The sequence below is a fragment of the Oryzias latipes genome, chromosome 1, assembly GCF_002234675.1.
Source record: "Oryzias latipes chromosome 1, ASM223467v1".
NCBI lineage: Eukaryota > Metazoa > Chordata > Actinopteri > Beloniformes > Adrianichthyidae > Oryzias > Oryzias latipes.
In genome coordinates this window covers 27,818,734-27,839,715 of record NC_019859.2, presented here as the reverse complement: position 1 = coordinate 27,839,715, position 20,982 = coordinate 27,818,734, and the positions used below count along the sequence as shown (strand labels likewise).

The 20,982-nt window shown below is 42.5% G+C and overlaps 1 protein-coding gene across 1 annotated transcript in view; it reads left to right on the top strand.

The window, feature by feature from the left end:
- The first annotated feature begins 15,201 nt into the window (after positions 1-15,201).
- The window catches only part of c3-1 (complement component C3-1), a 28,528-nt gene continuing 22,747 nt past the window's right edge, over positions 15,202-20,982 (top strand). The window contains 3 exon segments of the mRNA NM_001105082.2: positions 15,202-15,291; positions 16,000-16,195; positions 16,287-16,449. Coding sequence (NP_001098552.1) covers positions 15,215-15,291; positions 16,000-16,195; positions 16,287-16,449 — 436 coding nt within the window. The 5' untranslated portion in view covers positions 15,202-15,214.

Here is a 20,982-nt window from a genome sequence, read left to right as displayed (position 1 = left end):
AATATTTATGTTGATGACCCCATTGACTATTTAGAAATGCCTTTGAAGCTTTATTACATCATGTTGGTTTCACCCAAAATGTAAATCACTGTCATAAGCACACCCTGTACCTTGTTTTAACCCATGGTATAGAGATTGGCCAGCTGAGTGTCCTTCCTCATAACCCCATCATTTTTGATCACTTTCTGATTACCTTCCAGTTTACATTAGAACATGCTACTGCCCCAGTGAATAAAAACAGCTTAGAAGAACCTTATCTGATCGTTCTGTGTTTTAGTTTAAACTCACAGTTAAACCAATACTTAGTAACATGCTGAGCAAATATTCTGAGACCAGCTCCCATAGCAACAGTCCCAGTATAAATGACCAGTTCGTTAATGATGCCTTACAAGCCCTCAGGAGTACTCTTGATGTTGTTGCCCCCCTGAAACCTAAGTTGGTTAGACAAAACCGAGTAGCACCGTGGTTGAACGCTGAAACACTTTCTCTTAAACAAGTAACCTGTAAGTTGGAAATAGAATGGCGCAGCTCCGGTTCAGAGCAGTCTCTGAATTCCTGGAAACATAGCCTATTAAATTATAAAAAAAAAAGCTCTGTGTAGAGCTAGAAGCCAGTACTATTCAACCTTAATGTCAGAGAATGGAAATAATCCATGATTTCTTTTTAGTACAATTGCTCAGAGCTCAGTAGAAACACATATTCTGTTTTCTCTCAGCTCTGATGTTTTTCTTACATTTTTCGATAGTAAAATCTTAAATTTTAGATAGAAGTTGAATCTAGTTATTCCTTCTATCAGCCCAGAGCAGGCTGAAGCGGCAAAAGTGGAGGCATCCATAGAAACCTGAAATTGTGCTGGCTCCTTTGTGAAAATAAATATAATAATGCAAAAATAGCTCCGCTGTTGACAACACTGTTGTCGACATCCATTGCTAACGTTAGCTACTTCCACAAACAACGCGTAACGTTGTTCACCGTTGAGTACTCTTCTTCACATGCGGGTCATTTCTGGGTCATTTCACGGTCACACAGGAGATCACAAAAGTTAGCATTTAATTGGAAATGTGAACGGCCTTTCTGGCTTGCCTCTGCTACTGCCCCCACACCTGGCTGTGGATCCTGCCTCTGGCTCGTCTTTGCTCTGTACCTGGCCGTGTACCTCATCTCTCCTCCTGCTCCTACACCTGGCTGTGGATCCTGTCTCCAGCTCGACTTGCGCCCCCGGCCGTCCCGCCAACTATATCTGGATGAAGCTCGTCTGCTGGACTTTAAATATGTAGTTTTAGAGTAAGATAAGTTCATTCTTTTCTATGAGATCTGGTGAAGCGCCCGTACGTCCTGGGGGAGGATCCCTCCTTCATGTGGACACCCCTGAGGTTTCTTCGTTTTTTCCGGAATCGATTTTTGGAGTTTTTCCTTACCCCGAAGGGGGGGGGGGTCTAAGGGCAGGGACGAGTTTAGTCTAGTCTGTTTGTTAGTTCAATTTATTATTTTCCTATTGAGTTCTATGTATTCATGATCCTTTTGATTTTATGTTTTGCTTTTTCAATTACCGATACGAAGGCCAGCGAGACGACTATTGTTGTGAATGTGGGCTATACAAATAAAATTGAATTGAATTGAAATAAACTGAATTGAATCTGATAAAGTGGTACATTATTTTAACATGTTTGCACCTTTGTCTGCTAGCTGGGTATCTGGCAAAGGCTATAGTACCTTGGTTGTCTTCGTACACCTTTGGAAGTGCATATGGATATTCATCCATTCCTTCTAGCAGTTTTTTAAGTACAAACATTCCTGGATGGTTTCAGCCAAAGTCACATACTCACAGGTTGCCTCACAGGTAGATAGCGCCACAGTAGGCTCCTTCTTTGTTTTCCAGGAAACTAATGTTGCCTCTTCACTTAGGTTTACACAGTAACCTGTTGTTCATCGTCCGTCTTGTACATCAGAAGCCCAATCTGCATCACTATAAGCTCAAATACCAAGGTTTTCACTTTTTCTAAAACATAGAGTCTTCTCACTTGTACCTTTTTGGTATCTCAAAACATGTTTCACTGTGCTCCACTACTGTGTTTTGGGATTGCTAAAATGTTGGGACAGTTTGGAAACAACAAAACTTAAATCAGGTCTGGTACACATAGTGAGATAGATGAGGCTACCTACTGTCTCCCTGTACTTGGTAACATCACTCAGAATTTCTCCACCTGTATGGTCAAATTTCTGTTCACATGGTGTGGACGTCTGCTTACAGTTAAGCATGTCAAACCTCTCTGGGATTTTTATTGCATATCTTTTCTGTGACATGATTACATGGTCATGTGTTTGATCAAAATCAATACCAAGAAAATGTCTTAGTTGTCCAAAATCTTTCATTTTAAACCTTGCAGTAAGCATGTTCTTCACAATCTTTAACACATGATTATCACTTACTGCAATGATTACATCATCCACCCTACTGAAAATGACCTTGTCATGTACAGTTTCCCTTGAATGAACACAGTGGTCAGCTGGTTCTGTACAAACTAATTTTGGTCTAAATGATCATGAAACACTTTATTCCAGTTTCTGCCAGATTGTTTTAAACCATACAGGTTCCATACAGGGACCATACAGGTCCAACTTGTAAACCGATTTCTTATTTGTGTGAGACTTCACCTTTTACCCCTTTGGTTGTTCCATATAAATCTCACTCCTGTCCAATCTGTCTCCTGGACAGCTTTTTGCATCAGCACACCTGTCAGACTGGCTGTAGGAGAAAATGTCTCCTCATAGTCTATTCCCATCTTCTGGCTATATCCTTTTCCAACGTATCGGGCCTTATAGTTCTCTGTTCCATCAATGTTGCTTTTGATGGCATACACCCATCGGCCGCCCACAATGCTTCTGCCTTCAGGCACCTGCACTAAACTGAATGTCTGATTTTCCTTTAGTGAAGCCATTTCCTCATTCAGTGCTTTGATCCATTCACTAGATTTATCAGAGCTTACAGCTTCTCTGAATGGAACCGGTATGTTGCATGTGATTTTGTAGCAATAATCAAAGTTATTCTGAATGTGCTCAGTTTCTTCAAACAAGGTTTTAGTCATGGTACAGTCAGTGTACCTGTCTGGCTTCCTTCTTTCTCTAGAAGGGTAAGTCTAGATTCTGGATCATGCTTGACTTCTTCTGACTGTGGTGGGACAGGAATCACTTCATATTGATCACTTATATCAGGTTGTTCTTCCATTTTAACACTGTGATCTGAATATTTTGGCTTATACTCAATAAAGTTCTCTTCAGGCATTGTTAGAGTCTGGGTCTTTTGCTCTACACATGTTTTTGACAAAAAATTAACTGCTGCTGCACTTTCTTAGTGTCAGGAAAATAAACAATATAAGCAGGCCTATTTTTATCATAGCCAATGAAAGCACCCTTTTCCCACCTTGGGTCTAGTTTACTTTAATTCTGTTTGTAAACAAAACAGTCTGTGCCAAACTTTTGCATTCCAGGACAGATTAGCCGTCAATCTGAAAATGCCTCAATCGGTGTCTGCTCTATGCGTTTATTAAAACATCTGTTTCTCACCAAAGCAGCAGTCAACATAGGTCCACAACTGTGTGGGCAGATCACTTTCAATCAGCATACATCTTGCCATGTCAAAAAGAGTACGCCAGTTACGCTCTGCAGTACCATTCTGATGTGGCGAGTATGGAGCCGACGTCTCATGTCTAATGCAATGCTTACGCAGAAGGTCCTAAGCTTTTCCAGTAAACTCAGTGCCATTGTCAGATCTAAAACATTTTACTTTTCCATATGGAGCAATATCAGCCAGAAACATTTCTGTAGCCAGAACAGCCTCATTCTTATTCTTTATGAAATACACATAGATTGCACTAGAAAAATCACCAGTAAATGAAACTGCATATCTGTGACCATCTCTGGATTCTGGGTGCAGTGGTCCAGTCAGGTCAGTATGAACATCAGGCTCTCCATTTCTGGTTTGGTAAAGTTTACCCTCAGTGCACACTTCACATGTTGGAAGTTTAGCAGTTCAACCTTTGATTTTCATGACATCAACAACATTCTGCAACTACTCTAATATCTGCATGGCAACTGTCCAAGAATTTCATGCCATGTCTGCATTTCAAAGCATCCTTTACATTGGTCATCACACTGATTAGCATAAGTTCCATCGTTACCTGTGTGTAAATAATATAACCTTTCATGTACATAAATATGAAATTTCGTAACGTCTCTGTGAATCAATACATGCTTTCTTTTCTTGAAGATTACAGTTGCTCCACCATTTGTTGCTGCTTTCACCAAGAAGATGCCCTTTAGGTAGGATGGGATTTACAAGGCCTGCTTCAACAGAGCCTTCACCCATCTGCCTCTGCTGTCAATCAGACAGACCTCAGCGTCACCGCAACGCTCCGCCACCCCTTTACACTTTGTGCCATCATCCAGCTCCACACAGTGTGATCCGGCCTGGAAATTCACATCAAAACGTCAGAACTTCTGGAGATCAGAGTGATGATATTTGAAGTTGCACCACAGTCGACCATCAGGCCCTTCAGGTTAATGTCTGCTCCCTCTCGCCGAAGGCTTTGCGTGCATCGTCTTGTCTTCTGCGCCGTCTGTGTACTGCCGTCAAGCCTACCATCATTCCCACCGGGGGACAGTCTACCAGCTGTCCCCAACTTACCCCCTTCCTCATATAACCTCATATTAGGGTGAGGGGGTGGGGGGTCTAGCCTGCGATGCGCCTTGGGGGGGAGCTACTTGGCAGTGGCCCCCCTCCTATGGTTGCCGTATGGAGTGGGCCCCCCCTCTTTCGGTTTTATTTGCACCTTAGACATGTAGGGTCCTTGGTAGGAGGGGTGCTTGGACATCACTGCCAGCAAGCAGCAGATGTCCTCCTAGCACCCTACCCGCCAATTTCAACTGCACCTCAGACATTTAGGGCCCCTTGGTGGGGAGGGTGAGGGGACATCACTGTGAGTAATCAGGAGATGTCCCCTTAGTGCCCTACTCGCCAATTTTAACTGCACCCCCTTAGTACACACACCCCTCCCCCTTCAATATATACATTCCAACATAAACACACACACATGCACACACACACCCTGTCAAACAAACATACACGCACACACATTTTGCAAGGAAGGTGGGACCTGGGTCCATCTGTCCCCTACCCCTTCCCTGGTGGGGGGTGCGGGCCCCTTGGCGACGGCGGCCGTGTCCCCTGGGTGCCGGCTTCCTGGGCCCGGCGATGCTCTCTCCGCGCGGTGGGGGGGTTCACATTACACCTGAGCCGGGGGTGTTCGTGTCCCTGGGGGGTGGGTCCTGGTCCTTGCCCCTGAGCGCTGGGCCCCGCCAAACTTCCAACAGTGGCCGAGCCTGGTCGGGCCATATTTACAACACCCCTTGTGGGCCCCCTTTTTTCCCCGGGGTTCCCCCCTCCTGGGCGGGGGCGGCGGGCCCCTGCCTTGCACCTCCCTGGACCAACCGTGGGCCGGGTGGGTGGCTGCCTGGAGTGCGGAGCGGGTCTTCCTTGGGGGGTCCTGGCTCGTACCTGGGGTTCCGGGGGATGCCCGGAACTCCTGGGTGGTGGTGGGGTGCTCGTCTGGGGCTGTGGGCGTCCTTCTCCGGTGGGGCCCTGCGTTGGGCTCTCCCGGCGCGGCGGGGGGGCTGCTTTCCTGGTTGGGCTGGGGCGGCGCTCTCTTTCCCTCCGCGCCTCCCTGCTCTCTGGCTCTGGGGGCCTCGCGGCGGTCCTGCTGGCCCTGGCCTGGGTGGCGGTCTTTGTCGCCCGGGGGGCGGTTGTTCCCTGCCTGTTCCGTGTGGCGTTGGGGGGATTCCGGCTGCCGCTGCTGTTGCGGCGGGGGTCTGGGTGTGGGGGTGGCTGGGCGCTCCTCCTCCTTTTCACATTCCACCATCCATTTTAGAAGAACATAAACACTCACCTGAACACAGGTGTTAGCTCACCTTTGCACTAATAGTTTGCATGATTGAATGAATGAAAGATTTCACACTTGTTGGTTTAAAGGCATAGGTTTGCGTTTGTGAACACTATCTGTTTTGTGTACATGTTGACATGTGGACATTTTTGCAGCTAGCAGGTGTGTTGATAACATTTGAGTGTGTGTGGACAGGCCCCGCCCTTTTTGTACTACATTTGAACCGTACCGTAATGATAAACAATCAGTAAACCTGTCTGCTCTATGCTGCTTCATGGTCTTACCCCCCCCTCTCACTATCACCCCCCCTCTCTAACATCCCTCTCTTTTCTTCCCTTCTTTCCTTTTCCGTCCGGTCCAACACCAAAGATTTCCAAACATGGTTGAAATTAATAAAGTTTGGCCTCAATTACAAAAGGGGTTTATTCAGTCATACCTTTGGTTTGTCTGAAGATTAATAACCCCTCTTGTTAAAGTAAAATATGTCCAACACAAGAGGCCCTCAGCTCTCATCTGCCTGCCTAGCTGTTGGACAGGACAAGTTTAAAAAAAAAAAAAAGCCTACCGTCATTCGGATCTGTGTTGTCAAATGAGCCGCTCCTCAATTTTTAGTGCTCTTGCATTCTCAGTTTTACGGCGAACACGGCTGAAATCCCTTTCCAGTTTTCAAAATATGTTTAAAACACTGAAAAGTCAAATGAATGATTGAAAGACAAAATACACACTATTCTTATGTTAATCAAATGAAAAAATATTATGAAAAGGGTTGAAATAAGATTGGGTGTGTATAAACATACTACTATTCATTTATGTTAATTGTAAATGTAGTTTAATTATTCCCATGTGGACATGTTATTATGTATGATTTTTGAGAATCATATAGAAGTGGAGACTTCTGACAGAGATGCAATATTTGAGACACTGTAGCAAAACATTTTGCCATAGTCCAGGCCAGCAGCTCCTTTTATTCTCTTCAGGACTATTTTGGCTACTTATACAATCATTTCCAGACACATTAACAGTAGAAAACTTGAGTTATTCATGTTTAAAATCCTAAATATTTTAGATTTTCATAAAGTCCAATCATCTTTTTCTGACAGAGATGCAATATTTGAGACACTGTAGCATAACATTTCGCCATAGTCCAGGCCAGCAGCTCCTTTTATTCTCTTCAGGACTATTTTGGCTACTTATACAATCATTTCCAGACACATTAACAGTAGAAAACTTGAGTTATTCATGTTTAAAATCCTAAATATTTTAGATTTTCATAAAGTCCAATCATCTTTTTCTGACAGAGATGCAATATTTGAGACACTGTAGCATAACATTTCGCCATAGTCCAGGCCAGCAGCTCCTTTTATTCTCTTCAGGACTATTTTGGCTACTTATACAATCATTTCCAGACACATTAACAGTAGAAATTTTGAGTTATTCATGTTTGAAATTTCCAAAATTTTACATTTTCACAAAGTCCAATAGTCTTTTTCTGACAAAGATGCTATGTTTGAGACACTGTAGTTTAAGATTTTGCCATAATCCAGGCCAGCAGCTTCTAACTATGTTGGCTACAGAGACAATCATTTCCAGGCATTTTTATTGTAGAAAATTTGAGTTATTCATGTTTGAAATCCCAAATATTAAACATTTTCACAAGTAATGAGCGTCTTTTTCTGTCAGAGATGCAATGTTTGAGACACTGTAGTTTAAGATCTTGCCATAATCCAGGTAAGCAGCTCCTTTCATTCTCTTCAGAACTATGTTGGCTGCTCAGAATGACATTTCCAGACACTTTTACTGTAGAAAATTTGAGTTATTCTTGTTTGAAATCCCATATATTTTACATTTTCGCAAAGTCTAATCGTCTTTTTCTGACAGAAACAATATTTGAGACACTGTAGTTTAGGATTTTGCCCTACAAGGAGCTTTGTTTCTTCGTGCCCAGTATGTGCCAGAATGAAGGATCCTTGTCATCTGCTAGCAGGTCTTCTTAGGCCTCTACCTGTGCCCTGTCGTCCTTGGTCCCACATAGCAATGGATTTCATTACCAATATTCCTAATTCCAGAAGTCAAAAAAGTCATCCGGACCATTCTCCAAATTAGTCCATGCTTTTTCCCCTTCCTGTTTTGAAAATCAATTAAACATTAAAAGCAATGCAAGATAAAAACAATAAAATAATAAAATTCACATTAACAAGCTGACCCACTAAACATGCTCACTGGAGTTAAAAGCCTGAGTAAAAAGATGAGTTTTTAAAAGTGTTTTAAAATTACTAAAGGTTCTGGAAGACCACACATAAAAGAGAGAGCATTCCAGAATTAGGGAGCTGCAACTGAAAAGGCTCCATCTCTCCGAGTCACAAACAGAGTCCTGGGAACCATTAACCCTTGTGCTATATCCTAGGCACTTTAACGTTGGGAGTTGGGTCATCTAGACCCACTAGACAGTGCGCTGAACCTTTTTTCTTCACTGATTTGTGAACCTCACTGGTGTCCATGGATTACATGAAATCTTTCCACCTTTATCCACCTTTGTCATGGTAGGAAGAACACGTCAATGTAAGGGTGGGGTCATCTAAGATAGTACAAGGGTTAAAAGCATTGGATCTTCAGGTCATAGGACTCGACTTGGACGATACACATGGAACAGCTCAGAGAGATACAGAGGTGCCAGACCATTCAAACACTTAAAAACCAGCAGTAAAGTCTTAAAAACAATTCTAAAAGACACAGGCAGCCAGTGAAAAGAGTGTAAAAGTGGAGTAATTTGCTCACACCGTCTACCCACGGTAATAGGCAGGCCACTTAATTCTGAACCAGCTGGAGATGGAGGAGCAGAGACTGGTCAATGCCACTGTACAGAGAGTTACAGTAGTCCAGTCCAGAGAATATCAAAGCATGGACCACTTGTTCCAGAGCATGAGCAGGAAGACATGGCTTAACTTTGCTGATTAGCCTCAAGTGACACAAAATGAGACTGGACTACTGCACTGACCTGCCTGTCAAGTTTAAAATGCCTGTCAAGGTTTACCCTAAGATTCCAAAGGAAAGGAGTATCTGAAGAGTCCAGGGAAATGAGAATGAAAGGAGCTGATGGCCTGGATTATGGCATAATCTTAAACTACGGTGTCTCAAACATTGCATCTTTGTCAGAAAAAGATGATTGGACTTTGTGAAAATGTCAAATATTTTCTACAGTAAAAGTGTCTGGAAATGTCAGTCTTTGTAGCCAAAATAGTTCTGAAGAGAATCAAAGCAGCTGCTGACCTGGATTATGGCAAAATATTTAGCTACAGTGTCTCAAACATTGCATCTCTGTCAGAAAAAGACGCTCATTACTTGTGAAAATGTTTAATATTTGGGATTTCAAACATAAATAAATCATATTTTCTACAAGTGCCTGGAAATTATTGTCTTAGTAGTCAACATAGTCCTGATGAGAATGAAAGGAGCATTTGAAGAGTCAAGGAAATGAGAATGAAAGGAGCTACTGGCCTAGATAATGGCAAAATATTTTGCTAATGTTTCAAAAATTCCATCTTTGTCATATGATGCTATGTTGTGACAAATCCCAAACAGTATTGGACATTTACAATGAACAGAAATGAATGGGCTATATGGTTGGGAGTATTTTTGTACACACCCAATCATATCTCAGCCTTTTTTTCATAAATAATGTTTATTTGATTAATATAAGAATAGTGTGTATTTTGTCCTTCAATCATTCATTTGACTTTTCAGTGTTTTAAACTTATTTTGAAAACTGGAAAGGTATTTCAGCCGTGTTCGCTCAGTTCCCGTAAATCTGAGAATGCGAGAGCACTAAAAATTCAGGAGTGGCTCATTGACACCACAGATCCAAATGACGGCTGGGTTGACAGTGTCTGTGCAGGTCCTGTCCTGGTGCGTACTGCTTTTGCACAAGCTGCTCCACAGCTTGCGCTGGCAGGTTCTGGCCAGAGGTCCCTTCAGGCCGAATCTGAAGCATTCGTCCTTCGGATTAGTCTGCCCCGATCAGACCCGATCAAAATTTCTTTCCGATCGAGATTGGTGGGTTATGCCGATTGTTGATCCGATCGTGTTGCATGTAAACGGTTCATTCCGATCGTGTGTCACTACTCTCTGGTTTAACATCATGCATAAACGGATGTTACCCTCCAGAGAAAGCTTTGGAGCTCAAACAGGACCGACCGGCTGCTCAGCAGAGGCCCGGTGCGATGCGCCGCTCCCCTCTCTTACACCCCTCATGAGGGGAGTGCGGGGGAGGAGCGCTTCGTGCCCCCTGACGTCTGGATCCTGCGCTCCAGGCTCGGGTGCCGGTGGACCGAGCGAACCGTGTCTCTGAGCAGAGCAGCCGGATTTATTAATGTGTGTTTAAGGGAGAGGGAGGATGCTTTGTTACGTGTGCGTTTTGTTGTTTTGTTATGTGTGGGAGACTTGGACTGCGATCCCTCCCACCGCTCTGGGTTAGCGGCTGCCGGACGCAGGAGAACCGTGTGCCTGAGCAGAGCTCAGACTTCCAGCTCACACAGCGGATTTGGGGCGGTGTGTGAGCTTTTCAAAGCAGAAATGTCGCTCAGTCCTTAGAAACTGTTCAAACAATCAGGTGGATATGTGTTTCCAGTCATGTCCTGACAAAATAAAGGCTGATGTTATTCCCACATATTTACGTGCAGCCAAGATGCAGATTGCGGCATTTCCCGCATGGATTTTGTGTTCATCAAAAAAGGCTAATGTTGTTGTTTGGATTTTCTGAGAATGTGTCTTTTTCTTTCTGTGGTCCTTGTTCAGTGCAGAACACATCATGTTATCAAATGGCACCTCTCACCACAACACAGGAAGGCTGATTGATTACAGGATTGAAGACAACTTTGATGCTAGCTGGACACACCTGAGTCAAACATCTTCCTGTGGTCGCACCATTTTTTTTAAATATATCATAATTTTTGTCCAAACCTGTCTCACCATTTTTTCCCCCAATCATTTTGATACACAACAAATTCCAAGTGTCTGATATCATGGTTGATTATTAATACATTTGGATTTATCACTCTTAGCTGTTTTAAGATATTTAAGATGTATTTCAGATATAGTGGAATTTAATTATTTTCAATTTTAAATATTATTTATACAGCCCAAATTCACAACAACAGTCGTCTCAACCGGTATTTGTAAAGTAAACATAAAATCATAAGGATAATGAATAAATAGAATTCAATAGGAACATTCTACACTGAACTAACTAAACAGACTAAACTAAACTGGGCATCCCTGCCCTTAGAAACTCTTTCACGGTAAGGAAAAACTCCTGAAAAAAACGTATTCCGGAAAAAACAAAGAAACTTCTTGTCATGGTTTGGGTGTCTTTGCCTTAGGTTTTGCTTCCTTTTGTTTCTGTCATGTTTGAGTTCTGTTTCCTGTTTTATTTTGGAAGGTTTTCTGTATTGTCATGCTTTTGTGTTTTACTTCCCTTGTCCCAATCTCTCCAGATCATGTGTCTTGTCAGTCCTGTTTAGATCTAAGTCTTGTCTCTGCCTTCCTCTTGGCTGGTCCATACCTAGTCTCTTCCCTGACCGTCATTTCCCTGTCTGTCATTTCCTTGTCTGTCTTCTGCCCTGTTTGCCATTTTTACCACAGTGAGTTTTGTTTCGGTTTCCCTGCTCGGCAGCCCTTTTTGTTATTATAATTAAACCCCTTTGCCCTGGAACCGTGTGCCTCCCGTCTCTGCGTTTTGGGTCCTTCATGCTCACCAGCCCTCCCTACCTGACACTTCGTGGATGTCCACATAAAGGAGGGATCCTCCCCAGGACACACAGGCGATGTACCAGAACTCAGAGAAGAGAAGAATGAACTTATCTAACTCTACAACTACATGTTTAAATAGTCAAGCAGATGAGCTTCATCCAGGAGGAGTTGGGGTACTGCTGGGGACGCGAGACAAGCCAGAGGCAGGATCCATAGCCAAGTGTAGGAACAGTTGTAGAGGCAAGCCAGAGACGAGGTGAGGACCACTGCCAAGTGCAGGAGCACGGATGAACCAACTGGAATCTGGAATCACCCCCACTCTCCCAGAGGGGAGCAGGAAAGAGGGACAGTACATGAATCGCACTGAACCACACAGGGGGATGGAGAACTAAATGATAAATAAATGATCAAGAATAGAGGAGAGGAAGAGAGAAGTAGATGAGAATAGAGGACAGAACCCCAGTGCACCATACGTTCGCCAGCTTTAAACATCTTGAACCCTACTAACAACTAATGTTTCCTAAGGGCAGCATTTAAAGCACGAACAGGATGGGTCCTAAAACTGAGCCCTGTGGGACTCCGTAGCTAACTCGAGTGCAATGAGAGGACTGTCAGTTTACATTAACAAACTGGTATCTATCGAATAAATAGGATTTAAACCACTGGAGGGCAGTTCCTCTGATCTCAATGTTCAACTCCAATCTTTGGAGTAGAATATTGTGGTTGATAGTGTCAAAGGCTGCACTAAGGTCTCACAGTACCAGAATAGAAAGTAGTCCCTTTTCCGAGGCCAATAAAAGGTCATTAGAGACTCCAACTAGTGCAGTTTCAGTGCTGTGGTGTGGTCTGAATATTTAATATTTAATGTCTTAAATATTAAATACTTAATGTCTTAAAATCTTCAAAGTGGCTATTGTCCTGTAGGTGGCGGTAAAGCTGCTTAACTACAACTCTTTCTAGGATTTTTGAAAAAAGGGAAAGTTTAATATTGGTCTATAGTTGGCCAGGTTACTAAGATCTAAACTGGGCTTCTTCAGAAGAGGTTTAACGACTGCATATTTAAAAGACTGTGGCACATAACCTGTTTCCAAAGATTTATTTAATATGGTTAAAATGGATTCATTAATTAGGGGGAGGAGGGTTTCTTTAATAAGCTTAGTGGGGATTGGGTCTAACAGACATGTAATTACATAATAATTGATGCTATTTCCGCTTGACCCACAGCAGTGAAGCAGTCTAAAGGCCTGTTCACACCGGGACGAATTTCGCCGGCGATTTTCGCCGACGTTTAACGCCTCGTGACTAAACAAAGGGCACCAATGAGAGTGTGCACACCGACGCGAAAAAACGCCACGCATCAAAGCGTCAAAAAAAAAAACGCCTCGGGTTCGTTTTTTTTTTTTTCGACGCGTCGCGTAGAATTATATTAGACCAATGAGAATGGCACTTTTGCACACGTGTCTGGAGCTTCTGAAGTTACAGTAAAACACAACTTGGGGGCGCTCAAACACAAAACTGCCTTGCTGAGCACACATACCAGCGAAGAAGATAGACGCCAAGTAGCGTCTACACTGCCGCGAAGAAATAATGACGGACATTCTAAAATATCCCCGAACCAAGCACCAGTTGGAGCTACCGGTGCTTGAAATATTCATGCTTTCTTTGTATAATTCTGACAAGCGCGTAAATACTTGCTCTCTTCTTCTGAGTAAAAAGCGACTTTAAGAAGCGTAAAGTTGTGCAGCGCCACCTTGTGTACAGGAGTATTTCTGTTTACATTAAGCGCCATCTAATGTCAGGGAAGGAAATTGCAAGTTCGCTCGGCTCATCGTCAGCGAAAATCGCCTGGGTGTGAACACAAAAAACGTGGCGAAAAACGCTGGCGAATAACGCCTGGCGAATATTCGTCCCGGTGTGTACGGGCCTTAATGTTACATAGGTTTCTATGGATGCCTCCACTTTTGCCGCTTCAGCCTGCTCTGGGCTGGTAGTACGAATAACTAGATTCAACTTCTGTCTAGTATTTGAGATTTTACTATCAAAAGATGTAAGAAAATCATCAGAGCTGAGAGAAAACGGGATATGTGTTTCTACTGAGCTCTGACTGCGAGTTAATCTAGCAATTGTACTAAAAAGAAATCTTGGAATCATTTCCATTCTCTGATATTAAGGTTGAATAGTACTGGGTTCTAGCTCTATGCAGAGCTTTTTTTATAATTTAAGAGGCTATATTGCGCCATTCTCTTTCCAACTTACCGGTTATTTGTTTAAGAGAACGTGTTTCAGTGTTAAACCACGGTGCTACTCGGGTTTTGTCAGGTTTCAGGGGGGCAACAACATCAAGAGTACTCCTAAGGGCTTGTAAGGTATCATTGACAAATTGGTCATTTATACGACTGATGCTATGGGAGCTGGACTCAGAGTATTTGCTCAGCATGTTACTCAGTACTGGTTGAACTGTGAGTTTAAATTCAGACACAGAATGGTCAGATAATGTTCTTCTAAGCTGTTTTTATTCACTGGGGCAGTAGCATATTCTAATTTAAACTGGAAAGTGATCAGAAATTATGGGGTTATGAGGAAGGACACTCAGCTGGCTGATCTCTATACCATGAGTTAAAACAAGGTCCAGGGTGTGCTTGTGACAGTGAGTGGGTTCATTTACGTTTTGTGTAAAACAAACACAATCTAATAAAGCTGCAAAAGCATTTCCTAGACAGTCACTGGGGTCATCAACATGAATATCAAAATCCCCTATTGTTATTATTTCAATCAGAATCTGAAACAAAAAATTCTGAATAGTTTATCTTTGTTTGTGTGCGTCTGTGTGTGTTTGCGGAGACAGGGGGTTGTTGTCTGCATCTGGTAAACGTTCATTTTCAACATGAGAAGATCACTCCTATCAACTGAAAGCAGCAGAAATCTATTTACTGGCAAAAATGTTTCCTCTGAAACTTCCCTTGTTTTGTAGCCTAAACACCAACCTGCACATCATCCGTCATCATTCATAGAATGTCCCAAAAAAGGTAACAAGAGATCTTTCATCCACCGGCTGTTTGCAGATTTGTGAAATTCCGATTTTACGGTTACATCACAAAGTCCTGCCAGAACTCTGTCATGACATCAGGACGACTTTTGGCACCAATGTCACATGTTTACTTGTTGATCCAAAAAACCAAGCCAAGGTCAAGTTTTAGGACTCTCCCACCAAGGAAACAACAAAAGCTGACGCCCTGCAGATCTGCTGTAGAGAGCTTTCCATCATTTTGTCAAATCAAAATCTTGAAAGTTTGTTTAAAATTTATTGATTATATGATGTTTGACTTTTTCCTCACAACGATAACGTTTATTTGAATTTCTCAACTGTTTTCGGAAAATCCTGCGTTACCTTGTTCATGTTCCTCTTTGTACATTTGCACTTTGGGGAGGTTCAAGATTGCTACATAGTGAAAAGGGGATGGAAGGACAGTTGGGACGATAAAAAAGAGGTGCTGTAGAGTCCCGCTGCACACAGTCAAATGAGCAAAGTGAGGATGAGGAGGGCTCTTCAGCTGCTGCTGGCCTCTCTGGCCTTGGTCTCCTTGATGTCTCTCATCGATGCTGGACCGCTGTGAGTAACCCCCCCCACCAATACTTGTGAAAGCTTTCATAGCACAGTGCATAAAGAAGAATGCTATGCCCTCTCTAAAAATGTTTGGCTTTTAGTTTGATTATTACAAACTAGTTTTTTTTTCTTACCTGTTTCTTTATGTAAACATAAACATGAGAAACTCGTATGATCACAACAATTCATCTTTTTACCAGATTACCCAGGATCCTACAGGATAGTAGGTAATCATACAGTAATGTGCAGGATTACAGATGGTTGTACATAATGGTGTGTGGACGGTATTTTGTGCAATGTAATAAAAACTTTGGAAAATGTATTATTGTAACTTCAGCATGTGAGGTTTAGGAGTGTTGTTGCTGCCAGCATTATGCTTTAAATATTAAATGTCTTAAAATATTAAGTATGTCTTGTTTTGCTCCGTTATCATAAGGCTGCACCCCACCCCCACCCTTTAGACACACTTAGGTTAAGGGTTTGTGTACTCAGGGATAAGTATTTATTGATTATTTGCTGGATCCTATTCAAAATGATCGTGGAGTATAAAGTCCAGTGAATAGTTGTGGCTCAGTGAAGACCCAATACCTCTTACCCCCACCTCTCAACCAAAGGAAAAAGTGAATTAGAAAACAAAAGTGTGCATATTTTCAAGCAGTAATGGAACAATAAGTAGCAGGGTAAATATTTCAATAACTAATATCTGCTTCACAGCAACCTGATGTCTGCCCCTAACCTGCTGCGAGTGGGAACACCAGAAAACATTTTTGTTGAATGCCAGGACTGTAGCGGGGCGAACCAACCGGTCACCATCTCTGTTAAAAACCATCCAACAAAAGCTAAAACACTGGCAACCACACAAGTAACCCTAACCAATGACAATAACTTTCAAGGCTTTGGACAGATTACTGTAAGTACACATGTACATGGAGGTATTCATGTGCTCTCATGACTACAAAATTTGCATGTACAGACGCCACCCACCCCAATCTGGCTTTTAGATCCCACCTGGAGACTTCAGCAAGGATCCATCTGTAAAACAGTATGTCTACCTGGAAGCTGCGTTCCCAGGCCGAACACTGGAGAAAGTCGTCATGGTTTCCTTCCAGTCCGGGTACATTTTCATCCAGACTGACAAGACGTTGTACACCCCCAACAGCAAAGGTAACCCCCCACATGCACACGTCATTCAATGCTCATGTTGTAAAGTGTTCTTGCTCAGAAACTGGAAGATTGACCAACAGACAGACATCAAATATATTCACACACACTTTTGCATAAACAATCCCACAAAGGTAAACAGCCATTTACAATTCGGGTGGGCGGGTGGTTGCCTGCAGTGTAACGTCGGTGTTTCTCGGGTGGTGCCTTGTACTGGCTCCTGGGCACGTGGGGGGGGGGGCTTCTTGGGCTTGTGCTGTCTGTGCTCCTTTGACCCTGATCCTGTGGGGGTCCTTCTGACGGTCTCTGGTCTGGGTGCCTGGTGTCGGATTACTTGGGGGCAAATTCACTTTACGGATGTCTGGGGGAGGCCTTGGCTGCCACTATTACCTTGCCTTCTGCTGAAGGCTTGGTGTGACTGGACACTCCCCGTCTTGTTTTACTCCCCACATTCCATAACGTGTGTGTCTTTGGAGAGGCACAGCCCTTTTTGATAAACAGCTACATGTGAAGCTACGTATACACCGACATATGATTCATATTCAAATTCAAATTATTTGTATTTATAAAGCACCTTTCATGTCAAACAGACAGCTCAAGGTGCTTTCCATAAAAAACAAACAAGAATACAGTAAAACCAATCCCCACACATGTAATAAAATAATTATATAAGCCCCCTCATAATAAAATACACAAAAAACAAGCACAAATAAAAGAAAAATGACAGAGCTAAAGAAAAGAGAACTCAGAAGGCGCCGTCCGCCCTGTCCTCCTGTTTGCCGGGGTGTCGGCACAAGCACAACTCATCCCCAGCACCTCCCGCCCCCCGACCCCCAGTTCCAGTGCCCCCAGCATGGGCACACCAGGCCCGGCAGCCCGGAGGACCCACAACAAGAGATGCCAGGGACAAGCATGGCCAAAATCTCTTGGAGCCCGAACACTAACACCCCAGCCAAGGGTGAGAAAACACTCGTAAACAGTATAAAATGTAGAAGTAATAAAATAGGAAAGTTAAAATATAAAAACAGGTAAAATATGAAAATATTAATTAAAATAAAATAAGATAAGAGAGTTAATGCATAAAAAAATCTAAAATATAAATTAGAATAAGTTAAGACATAAAAGGACTAAAAGGTATTAAACAAATAAATATGTGATAAAATTGCATGTAAAAAATAACAGTAAAAATACCACATTTGAGATCTAATTAAAAGCTGAGTTAAATAGATGAGTCTTTAGTGTATTTTTAAAAACCTCAACAGTGGACGAGGCCCTCACATCCTCAGGCAGGCTGTTCCACAGACGAGGCCCGGAGTTTCTAAACAAGGTCTCACCGTGGATTTTCGTCTTGACCCTAGGGACCCTCAGCAGGCCCGCGCCTGAGGATCTAAGGGCTCTGGGAGGTTCATAAGCTAAAAGCAAGTCTGATATAAACAAAGGACCAAGGCATAAATCAATCCTGAAGCTGATAGGGAGCCAGTGCAGAGATTTTAAGATTGCTGTAATGTGCTCCCTCTTCCTGGTTCTCGTTAAAAGGCGTGCAGCAGAGTTTGGACTAGCTGCACGTGATTAAGAGTGGTTTTCTTTACCCCAGAAAGGAGGGCATTACAGTAATCCAATCTTGATGTAATAAAAGCATGGATTAAGATTTCAGCCCTGGCTCTAAAGAGAAAGGGTCTCACTCGATATTTCTCAGATGGTAAAATGCAGTCTTAGTTACTTGATTCACGTGTTTTTCAAAGCTAAGATATGCATCTAGAATCACACCGAGGTGACTTACTGTATCACATATTTTCATAAAGTGGTTTGACAGATAAAATTTTACCCTATCTCTCTTAGCTTCAGAACCGATAACCAAGACTTCAGTCTTGTCCTGATGGAGCTGCAAAAAGTTCTCTCCCATCCACATTTTACCATCTAAAATACAGTTTAAAAGGCTGTCCAATGGTGTTCACATTGGCCAAGCTGGGAGGGGCTTCTTTTTTTTGTTTTGCTGCTAACTGTCCCATGACAGCAACCTTGGAAGAGTCTTGGTACAAAACATCGAAGTAGTGCTAGTGCAAATCTTGAGAATCTTGCTGCAGGTTCTTTTTTTTCACAGCTCTATTCTGGTATATGTAAAACTTGATGCATTTAAATCTTCATAATAGTTTCCCCTTCGTGATCAATTTTCAAGCAGTTGGCACTTCCTTTAATTAAAAGGGATGCCATCCATACATCACTACCAAATCTGAGTCCCAAAGTTTGACCCAGTGTAATTTTCCACTCGATCTCTGTTTGTTTTGTACTTAAAGCCTATAAACAGTTGTAAAAAATTGCATGTTTGCTTGCTCACAAATATAGTAAAATAATGTTTAGCCTCAAAAGCAACAAAAATATATACAAATTCATGACTTGTGTCCATACCTAAATGACCCACTTTTGTAACATTTACATAATGTCCAGCACCAGGGGACCTCAGCTCTTATCTGTTTGCCTGTTTGTCAGTAAAGGAGGAACGTAACGAATTACAGTTCAAATATTAGTAATTAGTTATGATTACTGGACAATAGGAACCTTGTTCCTTTGTTACCTAAGTTTTGTAAGCTTTGACATTTTTTCTGTTGAATGGAACGAAACAGAGGTTAATTTAAAAAAACTGAGTTACTGGTGCACACGGAGAATTGGGGATGGATTAAAGAACAGACATGGCGTCATTGCTGTAGTCACATTGCTTTCTAAACTGGCTCAAAGGTGAAACAAAAAGAGCTGGTGTAGGGAGTCTTCTCATCCCGAGGAGCTGCAGGTGAGCAGTAGAGCCAAACCCCTCCCTGAGTACTGATGTGTCGGTTATGAATGAAACAACTCTAGAGGGCCTCTTTGGTGTGAAATACAAGAGCTGACCTTCTTGGTAGCTTTCTTTATCAATTCACCCTTCTAAGTTGCATGACTTTATTTTTCTTTCCAAGCTCCATGCTACACGTGTCTCTGGTCAATATGATGGGGGGGTTAGTGCAGCAGCGCAGAACTGTGCACGAAAGGCAGAGGTAAGGAGAAAGGTGCAACACATTTTAATGGAATACCTAAAGTCAGCTAAAATGAACGTGGAGTAGGTATCATTACATGGGCCTGGGATCAGTACCTGGGGATGGGATCACTCCTTCTGTGGCTCTGGGGCAACCCTCTTGGGGCCGTCCATTGCCGCGTGATTTGTGGAAGGCAGGTAGGCGGGCTGGTTGGTCCTGTCCTGGGAGGGGACCTTGGTGGGTTGGGGTCTCCAATGAGGCAAACAGAGGCTGCCATAAGTGGTTTGGCTGCCTCAGTCCCGTCTGTGCCTGACCAGAGCTCTCCCAGGGGAGGCGCTTGGTGGTGGGGTCCATGGCTTTCCCCTGTGACTGGCTCTTTCTTGGCTCCTCTCTTTTTGTGTGGTGTGGGCGATGTCTTTAACATCCCTCTCCCCTCTTCCCTACTTTTCTTTTCCATCTGGTCCAACAAAAACTATAACAAATATAATCAATTTAAAGGTAAATAAAGTTTAGCCCAAATTTAAAAATGAGTTTATATAAATATACACATTGTGAATCAGAAGATTCAAAGCCTTTAGCTCTTATCTGAATGTTCAGCTGTTGGACAGGACAAGTTAGAAAAAGAAAATTGACATGGAGGCATAGATATGAATGAAGGGGTAACAGATTTTTTCCTTATCTACTTTGAGCAATGGCATAGACCAGGGGTGGCCGTGGTGCAGGTTCGCTGACCCATGATCGTAAGATTGCAAGTTCGACTCCCGCCTTACATGCCTTTGAGACAAGTGTCCTTGGGCAAGAACCCCACCTAGCCTCTGGTGGTAGGGTTGGCACCAGCGTTTGGCAGCGGAACAGCCACCAGTATGTGAATGTGTGTGTGCATGTGTGTGTTAATGGGTCTGTGACTGTAAAGCGCTTTGGGCCTTGAAGAAGGTAGAAAAGCGCTATATAAGTATACACCATTTACCAATTACCATAGACCAAAAAAAAGCAGGTTATGTCTTGAGCCATGTTCATACTTTGCATGAAGTAATTGCTTTGAATGAAAGACAAGAGGCTCTAGTTTGTGCTGTTTCCCCTTGAGAATTTGAAATTGAAAAGAAAAAAGGTAAAGTAAATAAATGAATAGTGAATTATTTTTGAAATAGTTAATGAATAAAGTCATTTAATTTGATCTGAGTAAATTAAATAATTACTTTTTAAAAGTAATTTATACAACACGGAAAATAAACATGTACACTGACAAACATTCACACATCTGCCTAAACATCCACATAAACTAGCACAAAGCATGCATACATGCACAAATATCAACAAACACGCATAAGCATGTAAAAACATTCACAGACACAAATTTTAATCAATATTTTCAAACAGATGCATCAGAATGTCCTGATATATGTGTATGAAAATTCCATCATGGATTGGTTTGTGGCAAATATGTAAAAATTAAAATAAAACACTCCTGTCAAGCAATAACTCAAACATTATTGAAAATCATATTTAATGGATACAATGTTTAATGTGTGAG